This window comes from Engraulis encrasicolus, chromosome 20 (genome assembly GCF_034702125.1).
Source record: "Engraulis encrasicolus isolate BLACKSEA-1 chromosome 20, IST_EnEncr_1.0, whole genome shotgun sequence".
Taxonomy (NCBI): domain Eukaryota; kingdom Metazoa; phylum Chordata; class Actinopteri; order Clupeiformes; family Engraulidae; genus Engraulis; species Engraulis encrasicolus.
In genome coordinates this window covers 6,539,364-6,554,363 of record NC_085876.1, presented here as the reverse complement: position 1 = coordinate 6,554,363, position 15,000 = coordinate 6,539,364, and the positions used below count along the sequence as shown (strand labels likewise).

The 15,000-nt window shown below is 45.5% G+C and overlaps 1 protein-coding gene across 1 annotated transcript in view; it reads left to right on the top strand.

Annotated features, from left to right (window-relative positions):
- The window catches only part of gabbr1b (gamma-aminobutyric acid (GABA) B receptor, 1b), a 170,174-nt gene that overhangs the window by 75,394 nt on the left and 79,780 nt on the right, over window positions 1–15,000 (top strand). Inside the window, exon 7 of the mRNA XM_063184709.1 lies at window positions 2,081–2,241. Within this exon, the coding sequence (XP_063040779.1) occupies window positions 2,081–2,241 (161 nt within the window). The remainder of the gene's footprint in view (window positions 1–2,080; window positions 2,242–15,000) is intronic.

Genomic DNA, 15,000 nt, shown 5'->3' with positions numbered 1-15,000 from the left:
TGCATGAATGTATCATGTCTGTACAACACACATGTATGAGTGTCTTGATGTAAAGTATGGTGTATGTGAGCATGTTAATGTGTGTTTGTGCTTTTAAGTCTTCAGTAAGAGTGGAAGAAAGAGAGACAGGGAGAAGACAAAGGATGAAACTGAGCTGCGCTTGTCGAATCCTTCTGGATTAAACACATTTATTGATTGGAAGATAGAGATGAAAGCGTAAAAAGAACGAATGAGTTGCAGAGAGAGAGAGAGAGAGAGAGAGAGAGAGAGAGAGAGAGAGAGAGAGAGAGAGAGAGAGAGAGAGAGAGAGAGAGAGAGAGAGAGAGGAGTGTGGAATATACATGTAGCAAGAAGAGGATGGAGTGGAGGATAAGAAGACTTTGCGAACTGAGAGAAAGCGAGTGATGGAAGAGAGGGAGGGAGGGAGGGAGGGATACTGTGGAAACCACAGGAAGTGAAGGATGAGTGTAGAACAAGGATGGGGATAGAGAGACTGTGTCTGTGGGCTACTTTGATAATAAAGTGATGCTTATAATTAATGTGAACTTGAGGCGTAAGAGATAGAGCAGAGCTTTGGGCACACACACTTGCTTCAGATACAGTGTGTGTGTGTGTGTCTGTGTGTCTGTGTGTGTGTGTGTGTGTGTGTGGGAAGGAGGGGGAGATAAATGAGAGAGGCTGTGTTAAGGGATTGCAAATTCAAAGTGGTTTGTGAAACGGAGAGGGATAGCGCAACGTCCCCCCTCGCTCCCTCCCTCCCCTTCTCCCTTCCTCCTTTCGCTCCCTCTCTCCGCATCGCTCTCTCCCTCCCTGCCTGCCTCCCTCTCTCTGAAAACCTGGCTCCGTGTGCTACTGTCACACTCGCATCTACTGCAGTCTCGGAGAAGCAAGCAAACGCCAAACCTGCCAGTGCGGTCTCACACCTCGGGTTGTGTTGTTGTTTTATGCGTGTTCGTTCCGCGGGAGAGCACTCGGATACAACCAGCCATCACATGCCATGTCAGCTCAGAGCAAGTGGCGTTGTGTACAGGATGACTTAGTTTACGCTTTCATTCCGAGACAGCAGGCAACGGTTTAACCGGAGAGAGCCAAGAGCGATAAGCGCGTTTGTGTTGCGGTTGTCCTGTAGCAAAATGTAACGGGGAGTCTTTCTCGGTGTGCTTGGTCTTAGCGATGCGAGTCGTGTGAGGCAGTTGAATATGATTTCATCCTGATGCCTCGCATTTTATTCTGAAAGGCGCCTTACTTCGAGGAATTCGAGGACGTCCAGTTTTGCCTGTGGTCTACTGTAGATGTGCCTGAAAGCAAAAATAGCCTAGGTCTTTTAACTGCGAAAAACTCCAGTGCATTTTGTGAGACGTTTTTATTTGTTACCATTTCAGCCTCGACACGTTTACGCACTAAACGTTTGATTCCAGATCTGTGACATCTTTAAGTGTAGGTCGATATTTTTGATTAACGTAGCAGGCTATCATTTTCGAGGTTCGTTCTCTTTTTATAGAAACGACAAAAGTAAAAGTAAAAAAACAAAAAAAAACAATTAATGGCTCGTTAACCTTTCGCGGTGGCTAATTGACCTGATTAACCTTTGGGTAATATCCGCCGTCTTTCGCACTTAGCCTACTATTAAACGTCTAATTTCGAGAAAAGTTAGCGAAATGACTTTTCAATTTTCACAGTTAACATGGAATTAAATATATCGTGCCACCATAATCTGTGCCTCAGCAACACGTGTTCTTGCTCTTTTCTTTCAACGCCAACGTTCCATTGGATTATTTTTTCATCTTCCTAAAGAATATTTTTTTTCCATCAACAAGACGACGCATGGTTAGCAATTTCAGACGAACGTAGAGTGACATGTGAACAATTGTTTTAGACTTTTTTTTGCCGTTTTCATCCCGCCATAACATCGCTGTAACAGCCCCTTACTTGAACTGAAAGTCATTCGGCCCAGGTGATAGGATGACGGCTAGCAGGTTGTGTTCTCGCTGCCCCCGGCACCTGTGCTCCGGCTTCGGCTCTAACATGCTCCTCACCACGCTCATCCTGCTGCTATGTTGCTCCTGCCCCCCGGCTCTAGGCAAGAAGAAGCTGTACATCGGAGCCCTGTTCCCCATGAGCGGTGGATGGCCCGGGGGTCAGGCTTGCCTGCCCTCCGCACAGATGGCTTTGGATCTGGTGAACAACAGGACCGACATCCTGCCGGACTACGAACTGGAAATGATTCACTACGACAGTAGGGTGAGTACCCTTTACTTTTACATCACCTCACAGCCAGCCTTTCACTCACGTCATATCTGTTTTCCTTTACAGAGTAGCCTCACATGTTCATCCTCACATTTTTTTTTACAGTAGGCCTAACATGTTCAAGTTTGTGTTGAGAGAGTAACACGACCTGAGCTACCTACATAGGGAACGCTGGGAGCGCACTACCTAGAATTCAAAACAAAGAAATCAGAAATCCATAAGAAGGCGAGAGTCCATCTGTGAGAGTGATCTTACATTGATTCACGACTTCTGCATAGTGGAAGTGCTCCGGCTATCGATGTGAATAATTGATAGATTCCATGACTGTCATTATTCTTTGCCGCCTCTGTCTCTCTCTCACCACACTTTGCCATGAACACTCTTGTCATGTTTTGACATAATTGGTGTACTTGAGCCCAAATGTAAGATGAGGGTTTTGTTTGCCAGATTTTACAGTTTTACATCTCTATCAGGCTATGTATCCAGCTAAATTACATGCTGTTGTTTAGGCCTATGTTATTTTATGTTATGTTACTTTTTTACTTTAGGCTATGTGAATTAACTATTTAAAATTGTGTGATGAATGTTCATATCTGAGTGTATCGCATTGTCCATTGTGTAATGTTCTATGGTTTGATTGTAAATAATTTATACCGGTAGAAAGTGTGGCATGCTGCATTGTCAATACATTGTTATAATGTATGCAGCTTTGTTGCATTATAGATTTATAAATGTGGTGTGAACTGGAGCCTGTGATTTGTATTGTGTAGCATGTCAAATTTTATTGTTGTTCAGTATGTTTTTGTTGTGATGTCATGGAGGTGTGTGAGAGAGAGAAAAAAAGGAGAGAGAAAAAGTTACAGTGAGAGAAACTCTGTGTGTGTGTGTGTGTGTGTGTGTGTGTGTGTGTGTGTGTGTGTGTGTGTGTGTGTGTGTGTGTGTGTGTGAAGTGACAGGGTATTGGTAGCTCTGTGGTACTCTGGGGCCCCTGTTTGACAGCAGATGCCTTTTGTTTTTCCTCCTCCTCCTCCTCCTCCTCCTCTTCTTCCTCCTCCTCTTCCACCGCACACCACTCTACACGTTCTCTCCTCTGTCTTTCTTTTAGCTCGCTTCATTCCTCTTCATTTCTCTCCCACCTGTGTCCCATCTCTCTTCTCTCCGTCTCCACAGCCTGGGATGCCAGCACGCCCACACATTGTTACACACAAAGCCTCACATCCACTTTCTTTCACACCGTTTCACTCTCACTTTTGCTTGCTTTCTCTCTTCCTCTCTTCCTCCTATACGCGCTCTCTCTCTCTTTCTCTTTCTCTCTCACACTCTCTCTCTCACACACGTCTTTCTTTCCCTCTTTCTGTATCTATCTCTCTTATCTTTCTCTCTCTCTCTCTCTGTCCGCCCGTCTCTCTTTTTGTGTGTGTTTATGTGAGTGTGGGTGGGCGTGTGGGTGTGAGAGACACACACACACACACACACACACACACACACGCACAAACCTACCGCAGACAGTAAATAGTTAACCATGCTCTGACTGGTTGATGTTACTAAGAGCCGGCTGGTGATTGGCTGAGAGAGCTCTGCATTGGAACCCCACTTCAAAGACTCAGGAGTAGGAGGGGAGAGATTGGAGGTGGAGGTTGGCATGACAACAGTTGCCAGGACAACTGCAGTTCAAACAAACATGGAACTCCACTGATTTCGTTGCACAGAAAGAGAGAAAATGAGTGAGAGAGAGAGAGAGAGAGAGAGAGAGAGAGAGAGAGAGAGAGAGAGGGAGAGAGAGGAGGGGGGATAGAATATTCAGTTATTCAGTTTCATTTCACAGATGGTTGTCTGATAAAAAGGTCAGCATGTGTTGCCCAGTGGAGGAACGTCACTCATATCAGGAAGTATTCACTTGCTCTTTTGGCACTGTTGTGTACTCATGACACACACACACACACACACACACACACACACACACACACACACACACACGCAGACACACACAGCTCTCTCTCTCTCGCGCGCGTGCGCGCGCGCACACACACACACACACACACACACACACACACACACACACAAGCACAGAGACTCACATACACAGAGACTCGCAGAGACATACATGTAGATTCCTCCATATAGACTGGGATTCTACTTTACCATTGATTGGACTTCAGCACCACGGACAGCGATCCAGACGCTCAGGCATTATCCGGCAGTTATGGCTTTATCAGGCTTTATTGCATGTTTTGGGGAATTACGGGGCGATTTTGGTTACAGGAGTTGTAGTACAGTACCAGGAAATTATTCCATTATCAGATTCTACAGGCCCTTTCAGACTGTGGCGCTTTTTTCGCCTCCAAAACACGAGAAGCGTCGCCAGTATTCAGAAATCCAAGCACTTGGCAGGCTCTGGTTGTTAACTACCGAGGTTTGATTACTGTTGCTAGGTTACATACTGTGCTTTATCTCCTGCCATTGATATTGAATTATCTGCCTGCAATGACTCGGTGTGGAAAGAAGACACATCCGAAAGTTGAACAGTTCTATCACTCGGCGCTCTGGCGTTGCATGTATTTTGAGCGAGATGCAGGCAGAAAAAGAAGCGAGGCACATCCCATGGGTCAAGTGCTGCGCCGTTCCACACGAAATCAATGGAGAAATTAAGCGGCGGGCAGAGACAAAGCATCTCAGCCTGAAGCAGGACTACTAAGCATGGACGAGTGATTGGGAAGATGTGAGGGGTTATGAATGGAGGAAAGTGATGAGGTTGAAGGAGGGAGGAGTGTAGAGTAAAGACATGCCCATGTAGAAGGGATGGAAGAAGACACCTACAAGGATAGAATTGAGAGTGGAGGAGACTCTGACTCTGACCGGCCGTGACAAGTTCAAGCAACAGAGAATTGCTTGACTGTGCAGCAAGAGAGATGCGAGCGATAGAAGCGACAGAGTATGTCCGTTAAAAGCAGAATGCAAGCATTCCAGCGTTCCCATTGGCTGTAGCCAATTTGCATAATATTAGCTCAAGTCCAACTACAAACTGTCGCTCAAGTCGTGCGAATCGCCTCACTTCTCGCCGGAATCACTTATGTCGCGCTTGGTCTATTCGTGCCTTGAGAGTCAGAGATGAGGATAGAAGAGAGGCATGGAAGGTGGGGAGGGGGAGGATGGAGAAGGAAGATTCTGTGCACGTTGTGGAGAGGCATACAAAGTAAAAAAGCAGTGTTAATTCAACACTATTCGAGGAATATATGGTCCAAATTGAAATAGCATTCATTCAATTCCTTGAGTGACTTAAAGTTGAATGTAACACGTTTTCAGAGCACGTTTTCACGTTTTCAACTCTCAAAGAGCTGAATTTAACACTTAAATTAATGGAAGCAGAATAGTTTTTATTAGTTTATTAATTTAGTTCATTACTTTAATAGTGCCAGTGCTGTATTACGTAAGGTGTATGAATGTTTGGAGGTTGTGGAGAAAGTCAGGCATGAGGATGGAGGAAGGGAGAGATGCAGATGGAGGAGAAGAATGAGGATGGTGGAAGAGAGGGATGGCGCATATAAGGGATGGATGTGTGTATGTATGTGTGTGTGTGTGTGTGTGTGTAGGGGGGGGGGGGGGGGGAGAGGGAGAGCGTGATGCGGAGAAAGAAGTGCTTGGGTCATCAGGAGGCAGCCCATGCAGAAAATATATCCAGACTCACACACCAACTTCTCAGTTTGCCTCCCTGTCTCTGCGGATGTCTCTGCCCATCTTCCTCTCTCCATCTCAGGCTCTCTCATTTGCAAACGCACACACTCCCTTGTTCACTGCCTCTCTCCATCTCTCGCTTACTCGCTGTCTATTGCTCTGTTTTCTGTTTCTCACTCACCCACTCATTTATGCTTCCACTTACTCTGCCATTGCTTTTCTCCTTGTTTGTCTTTCTTACTTACTTACTTACTTTCTTACTTTATCCTGCTGTCTCTTTCTGTAACAAGCTTAATGTCTCCCTTACCATCTCTATGGTTCTCCTCTGTCTTTCTGTCAATCTCTCTCCTTCTCTTTCTCTTTCTATTTCTCTCTCTCTCTCTCTCTCTCTCTCTCTCTCTCTCTCTCTCTCTCTCTCTCTCTCTCTCCCCCTCTCTCTCTTCTCTTTTTCTCTCTCTCCCTCTGAATCATTTCCCCAAAGCAGCCTCCAGTTCTCTGCTCCTATCTTGTAAAGTAGCTGAGCCCTACACGTCCCCATCCTCCACACAGCTCTGTGCTAATTGGCCAAAGGACAGACTGCTCCGGGCTGATTGGCTCAGAGGCAGATCCCTGTGCAGTGATTGGCTGGAGGGGAGGCCTGTAGGAGGGCCCTTGGGATCTGAGGCTGTGTCTGATGTTGGAGTGGAAGACCTATGGGCCTTCCAGGGACGATCAAACCCTTAGAGAATAGTGTCCCAATCAATGGACTCCAGCCTTAATGGGCTACTGCACAAAACCGTGTGTTCCTGTTTGTTTGTTTGTGTGTGTGTGTGTGTGTGCGTGTGCGTGCGCGTGTGTGTATGTTCGTGTGTGTATGTGTATGTGCGTGCGTGCATGCGTGCCGTGCGCGTGTGTGCATGCGTGCGTTTGCGTGTTCGAGTGAGTGTGTTTGTGTATGAATGCCGGCAATTTGTGTGTATGTGAATGTGTGGGTCTGTGTGTGTGAGTGTATTGAGTGCGCGTCTGCTCGCACATTGATTTATTAGCTGAGAGGACTATGGGGATCTTTTGAAGTGTCACTTTCCGCCAGTGCCTTGACAAAGCACCCAACAAACCCTGCTGGGTCTAGGCAGCCTCCCCCACCTCCACGTCCCCCTCCCACTCCCTCTCCCTCCCACCCCCTCCCCTCCCCAAAGCCCCCTTTCAGACGTAGAACTGGGGATGCATCATCATGCCCATCCATCAGGTCCTCTTGGAGCAGCTGCACCTTAAGCACTTGACACCCGCACGCGCACGCGCACGCACACACACACACACATACGTCAACACTCCAACTCTGTCTTTTCCTTTCTCTCTCTATATATCTCTCTCCCTCTCTGTGTCTCTCTAACACACACACACACACACACACACACACACACACACACACACACACACACACACACACACACACACACACACACACACACACACACACACACACACACACATAACCACTCAAAACTCCCCAAGCATGCATTAGACACACTCAGCACCAAAAACTCTCAGAAGCCAAACACTTGTCTCCCCAGATACAAAAGCCCTCAAATTTAGTTTTAGATCATTTGTGTCTGTGTGCGTGTGTGTGCGCGCGTGTGTGTGTGTGTGTGTGCGCATGTGCATGTGTGTTGTAGGTTGTGTGCGTGTGTGTGTGTGTTTGTGTGCGCGTGCCTGTGTGTGTGTGCTGTAATTTGTGTGTGTGTGTCTGTGTCTGTGTCTGTGTGTGTGTGTTTTGTAGTTGGTATGTGTGTGTTTGAATGCAGTCACAGTTCTCAGATTAATGGACTGCATTTATATACTGCTCTCACAACTCCACAGGGTATTGCAAAGTGCCTTACCATTTTAAATGCTTCACATTCACACAGTTACACATCACCAGTCAGTCGTATATTATTGGTGAAAAGACTGCAGTAAATGGCCAAACCCGAGGTCATGGTGTGCAGTCCTGCGCCACTCGGGGCTTGAACTCGGGACCTCCTAGCAAGGCACAGGTGCAAATCCACTCAGCTAAATGTCTGGGCCGATAGCTCAGTTGCTATTGTATCTGTATGAGGCTGTATGGGAGGGAGGTTTACTACAGTTGTACGGTCAAACTTGTTAGTTGCTAGTTGCCATTTTGTCACAGACTTGTCAGGAGCAGAATGGGCTTGTTCTAGATGTGTTGCTCTAGAACCCTCTGGCCTGGTGGGTACTCAAGTAGCTGGGAGATGGAGAAAATAAATAAGAGTTCTGTCAGAACCATTTCAGTCAAGAAACACAAGAGAAGAATATAAATGAAACGTCTTTTATTGAAATTATGAATTACATTTGGCGGTATAGCTCTGTTCGGAGGAACCCCCCTATTTCCATGAGCAGCATGGAAAAGCATTAAGTCAGGGGGCAGCAGCAGTTTAGGGAATTCTCACCCCAGCAGGACAGGGCGAGAGATAACCCCCCATGAACAGAGCCAAGCGAGGTGACAGAGAACATGTCACATCATACACGACAAAGTGGAGGCAAAGTGTTTGTCTGTCCTTAATTGACAGCATCCACTGCAATGGGATGGGAGCTGAATAACATAGTGTGCAGTGCACAGTGTTCCCAGGACTTCCTTGTCATGTCTTGGTGTCCCTAATAGCTATCTGTTTGTGTACCCCCGTCATTGTTTTGTTATTGTTTGTGTGCCCTGTCATGATTTGGTTGTTAGACTTGGATGTTGCCTTGCAGTGGAAGAATCCACATAAATGTTGAATGCTCCAGTTCGGGTGATTTGTGATTCGTCAGTTGTTTTTGTCGGGATCCTTACTGTTTAGCTATGATTTGTATTCTCTTTCATGATTTGGTTGTTGCCTTCCAGAAGTACTTTAGTCTCTGTCCACATGGGTGTTGCACTAGTTCTAGTAACTCAGATGAATTGTCATTGTTTTCCTTGTTATTGGGTCTTGTCATTGTTTTGTATGTATCTGTCATGATTTGGTTGTTTTGCCCTTTGCCTGTTGTCTCCCAGTATTACTGTTTACCCATGTGGACAAGTACTACAGCATTTCTGGAGGACAACAACGAAGTCATGACTGAGCATATACAGCAATAGCAAAATAGTGAGGATCACCTGAAGTACACCATTACTTCAGGTGATCCTCACTATTTTGCTATTACTGTATATGCTCAGTCATGACGTCATTGTTGTCCTCCAGAAATGCTGTAGTGCTTGTCCACATGGGTTTTGCTCTTCCTCTAGTTCACATGATGCAATATTTTTTTTTCTTGCTGTTTTACAGTACTTGGTTATGTTATTATTTCAATGGTTGTTTTGCCTTTTACTTGTTGTTTTCCAGGAGTGCTTTAGTGCCTGTACACATGTTCTAGTACCTCTGGTGCTTCGTCATTGTTTTTTTAAATATTACGTTTTGTTATTACGTATTTTCTGTCCTCTGTCATAATTTGGTTGTTGTCTTCCAGAAGCGCTGTAGTGCCTGTACGGAACACATGGCGTTAGCTCTAGTTCTAGTACCTCTGATGCTTCCTCATTGTTTTTTTGTTATTATTTGGTTTTGTTATTACGTATTTTCGGTGTGTTCTCTGTCATGATTTGGTTGTTGTCTTCCAGAAGGGCTGTAGTGCCTGGCTGTCCACATGGGTTTTGCTCTAGTTTCAGTAGCTCAGGTGATTGGTGATTCGTCAGGCGGGCCTCAGCTGCGTTGTGAGAGCTCTCGGATCATGTCTGGCTTCCCCCAAGGGTGGAGAGGCAGAACAGACTGTGCTGTGTGTGGTCGGTCTGTGCGCTGTGTGTGTGTGTGTGTGTGTGTGTGTGTGGTGTGTGTATGTATGTGTGTGTGTGTGTGTGTGGTGTGTGTGTCTTTGTGCGTGAGTGTGTGTGTTTGTGAGTGTGCGTGTGTGTGTGTGTGTGTGTGTGTGTGTGTGTGTGTGTGTGTGTGTGTGTGTGTGTGCGCACATGGTCTTTTCTCTCTCCAGACTCTCTCTGGGGTTTGTCAGCTCCATTCAATCCCAGTCTGGTCTCTCTGGGCTGCTGCCTTGTCTACTTCAAACACACACACACACACACACACACACACACACACACACACACACACACACACACACACACACACACACACACACACACACACAGACACACGCACACACACACGCACACACACACACACACACACACACATGCACACACACAACCTTTTTCTCCTGACTGAAACAGCCAGGATGGCAGCAGGATTGGTGTTGAGATAGACAGAGATGGATGGGGAGAGATAGAGGCTAGACTGGGGAAGGCAGCAGAGATTTGGCTGCAGCTCCAGAGAGAGCCATGTGTGGCGGCTCCACTTTGTCCAAAATGTCCACTCTTTGGCTTTGTAGGACACTATGCAATCTGCTACTCATTATACACGGCGCACCATATTACATTGCAAGGTCATATACAGGTAATAATGCATGTAGCCCCGTAAGTGTTGATCTGGCTTTTTTAAAGATATTTTTAGGGCTTTTGTGCCTTTATTTGTGATAGGACAGTGAGAGAGGGAAAGGAAATGAGTGGGGAGAGAGAGACGGGGAAGGACTGGCAAATGACCCAAGCTAGAATCAAAACCGGGGTGGCCGGTGCAGTAACCCTGTGCCCTACCGTTTGGCCACAGCAGGGCCAGCATTGATTTCTAAACCGGAAGGGCGTGACCTCACCAAAATTCTATTGTTTCATAGGACACTATGCTGTCTGTTTTTCCACAATTTTTCACTATTTCACTATCTTTTTACTATTCACTCTAAGACCATTGAGTATTTCAGGGTATTTCAGTGAGCTCGACCATTTCCACTTTCACGTCACAATGTGTGTATGTTATTGTAGCTTGGTTAGCATTGTATCAATGTGACAGTAGGCTCAACTGAATTCCCAACATTCTAACTGTGCAAAGGCTCTTGGCTTACTTTACTAGTGTACCACAGTTACATTGTCCAAGCCCTTACTGTATAATATAGTATACTATTAAGATCAGACACTTGTCATGGAGCAACTTACAAGGAACTAACTAATTAATGCCAGGCACAGTCCCCTCCAGAGCAACTTGGAGTTGAAATCTTTACTTCAAGCTACAATGGAGACAGAGTCTGTGTATGGTGTGTGTGTGTGTGTGTGTGTGTGTGTGTGTGTGTGTGTGTGTGTGTGTGTGTGTGTGTGTGTGTGTGTGTGTGTGTGTGTGTGTGTGTGTGTGTGTGTGGTATCAAACTCTTAGCCATCTGTCACATTTTCCTGTAAGTCCTGATTGCTATCCGCCAGCCTAAGAACCCTCCCTGCAAGCACAGTACTCTACAATAACAAGGAAATGTTTGTTTACAGTGTACACTCAGGCAATCCAAACGCTACATTTAATCTTTTTTTCTTTTAGTTTTATCTTAGTCTTAGTCATCTAGTTTTAGTTTTAGTTTTAGTAGCATTGATATTAATGCTGAATACATTCAAACTATGAAGACACAATTTGGAGCTTTTGGTTCACTTATCCTCCCACCAACAGAACATTAATCTATATTCTGTTCTGTTCCATTCTATTCTATTTTATTCTGTTCTGCGAGTGCGTGTTCTAGCACAGAGACTGTAGGTTGCTATCACAGTTTCACAGTGTGAACGAAAAAAACATTTGACAATAGCGCAGGGCCAGTAATGAGACAGTGTGTCCAGCCTCTTGACTGTAGGCTCTACAGAGTACCACTGGCTGCACATGGCCCTTTTTTGTTGTTGTTATTATTAGAAGGACTGCAGGAAGTGACTACTGCCGCAGTGCCTCTGACAGGCAGGCAGACACCTCACCCTCCTTTTATACTGGTTTAATTTGTGTGTGTGTGTGTGTGTGTGTGTGTGTGTGTGTGTGTGTGTGTGTGTGTGTGTGTGTGTGTGTGTGTGTGTGTGTGTGTGTGTGTGTGTGTGTGTGTGTGTGTGCGCGCGTGTGCGTGTGCATGTGTGTGTGTGTGTGTTGGGGTGTTATGTGTGTGTCACCCTGACTGCATTTTAGTTGTCCTAAGTGGGCACTTCCTCCCTGCCTGTCTGCCGTTTGCCTCTTTCAGACAAAATTGTGTGTGTGTGTGTGTGTTTGGGTGGGTGTGTGGGTGTGGATGGGTCTCTCTCTCTCTCTCTCTCACTCTCTCTCTCTTTCTCTCTATCTCTCTCTCTCTCTCTCTCTCTCTCTCTCTCTCTCTCCCCAATTCTGTGTGTTTGTGTGTGTGTTATGCGTGTGCGTGTGCAGATATGTACACATATGGGGATGGTATGGGTGGGTGTGTGTATCTCTCTCTTTCTCTCTCACTGTGTGTGTGTGTGTGTGTGTGTGTGTGCGTGTGTAGTGCGTGTGGGTGTGTGTGTGTGTGTGTGTGTGTGTGTGTGTGTGTGTGTGTAGTGCGTGTGTGCGTGCATGGGGGATATGTGGGAGGGTGTGGGATGTGTTTTCAGGTCCGCGTGCCTAAGGGGACCTCACAATCCTATTGTTTCTCCACTCAAACCCTCAATTTGTGTGTGTGTGTGTGTGTGTGTGTGTGTGTGTGTGTGTGTGTGTGTGTGTGTGTGTTGTTTGTGAATTGAGTTGTGCATTGCCACTGTTTTAACAGAGTTTCTCCACACCCTGTCTGTTAGATGATGGGGTTGTGTAAGACAGCCCAGGGCTCAGACAACCGAATCCTAGAGACTGAGTCCAGTGTGTGTGTGTGTGTCTGTGTGTGTGTTTGTGTTTGTGTTTGCATGCGTGTGTATTGCTTGTTTCTGATATGTGACGCACTCTGATCTCACAGACTCATAGTCCAGTGTGTGTGTGTGTGTGTGTGTGTGTGTGTGTGTGTGTGTGTGTGTGTGTGTGTGTGCGCCCAAACCTCAGACCAGCCAACTTCCTGACCAATTGTCTACAGACTACAACAGTTTCCACAGATGCATCAAAGTCCATCAAGCATCAAACGCGGAGCCTATTCATTCAAACACAAACTGCTTTAATTTAATGTTCAATCACTTGCACCTGACACTGGTCCCTTAGAGAAGTGGTTTAAAAAAGGGGGGGGGCCGGGGAGCCCTGGGGGGCCTCGAGGGGGTGCTAGGGGGTCTGCCAGGGGTCTGCAGGAGTGAGGAGTCCGCCCACTTAAAATCCTTTATTAGGATCACGTTTTGACGTTTGTCTTCTTCTGATTCTCTGAGAATCGGAAGAACACGATGGTTGAAACATAATCCTCCTGCCATAGATTTAAACAAAAACATTTAAAAGGATCTTAAGTGTGCTAGGCAGTTGTGTGAGGATTGGGGAAAATACGGACCCTCCCACCTTCCACGGTGAAGAATTTCCGACTTACCAGTGGTAACGTAAGCTTTTTCTTGCAATGTCAATGTTATTCCAAACACTTTTAAGACAGACAAACACCTGCTTAGGCAACCAAAAAGGAAGAGTTTGAGACAGGGTCTCAGTCAGGCACTGCATTGCAAGACCCTGGTTACATTCTGCACACGCATGACCTGGTAGTTGTGCATTTAAGACAATAAATCTGTTTCAGGCGTGGTGGGGCATGTATTCTTGTCCCCCCCTTAAACCCACACTGTCTGTCTCTTCTACACAAGATGATATAAGATGAGTCTTTATGGTCTCTTTATACGGTAGACTCTAGATAGGAAAATTTGTCTTGGTAAAACTGTGATTACAACAATTAAGAGGCATTAACATAAGCACAGCACATAAACTCACATCGATAGATGCAGATCAGGTCATTAACACACACACACACACACACACACACACACACACACACACACACACACACACACACACACACACACACACACACACACACACACACACACACACACACACACACACACACACTAAAAATTCCTGTACTCTTCCCCACCCACCATATATATACACGATATAGTACACAGCTATACAGGGGTTAGACAATAAAACACCTGTCATTTTAGTGTGAGAGGTTTCATGGCTAAATTGGTCCAGCTTGGTGGCCAAACTCCATTACAGTAATTGCACATTGTACCAGTAAGAGCAGAGTGTGAGGGTACAATTAGCAGGGTAAGAGCACAATTTTGCTCAAATATTGCAATGCAGGCCACAGTATGGGTATCATATCAATGCAGGCCACAGTATGGGTAACATAGAGTTAAAAAAAATTGAAATTATTTGTGCGCATGATATGTTAATGATGACTAAGACACCAAGTGTTTGTGATGTATCAAGAGCCACGGTATCCAAGGTAATGTCTGCATACCACCAAGAAGGATGAACCACATCCAACAGAATTAACTGTGGACGCAAGAGGACGCTGTCTGAAATTCAGTCATGAAATATCCCACACTAAAATGACAGGTGTTTCAGTTTCATTGTCTAACCCCACACATTGCACAATATCTTACACATTGCACTATAACACAATATTGCAATTGGTGCAGTGCCTGGAACATTGGGTGGGGTTTAAAAACACACTAGGCCATCTTGTGTTTACCGCAGTGCTCAGTCAAGACTGCAATAGGAACATAACAAAGAGAAGTGCCTCCAGTGAGGACATAAACTTTCAAAAGCAATCAACACTTCAATCCTTACTGTGTACAGCCAGCTGTGCTGCATTGGGAAACGTGCTCCCTAGAGGTGTATACTGCACACAGTAAAAACTATGAGCGCAGTGTGAGTACTCTTGAGACCAAATACAATGTAGATATGTTAAATCTATTCTCTACTGTAAGTCTTGAATTAACACTGTGTTTTTTTCACTGTGTACTGAGGTTTAAATCAATTGGAGCTTCCTTTACCCTATCTCTAGCTAGGGGTGTAAATCACAGCCTTCATGACGATACGATACGATATCGATTTCTTAAATCAGGGATTCGATTTTTTTTCGATACTTAAGAATTCCCCACGATATGATGCGATTCGGTTTGATTCGATTTTTTCCAATTACTTTTCCACTACTATTGTGTTATGGAGCTAGGGCATTGCACAGGGGCCAGCGATTCGATTCTTTTCGATTCTTAAGAATGGCCCACGATACGATGCGATTTGATTAAATCGCCGGCCGATACTTCCGATACATCGATATATTTCGATTTTA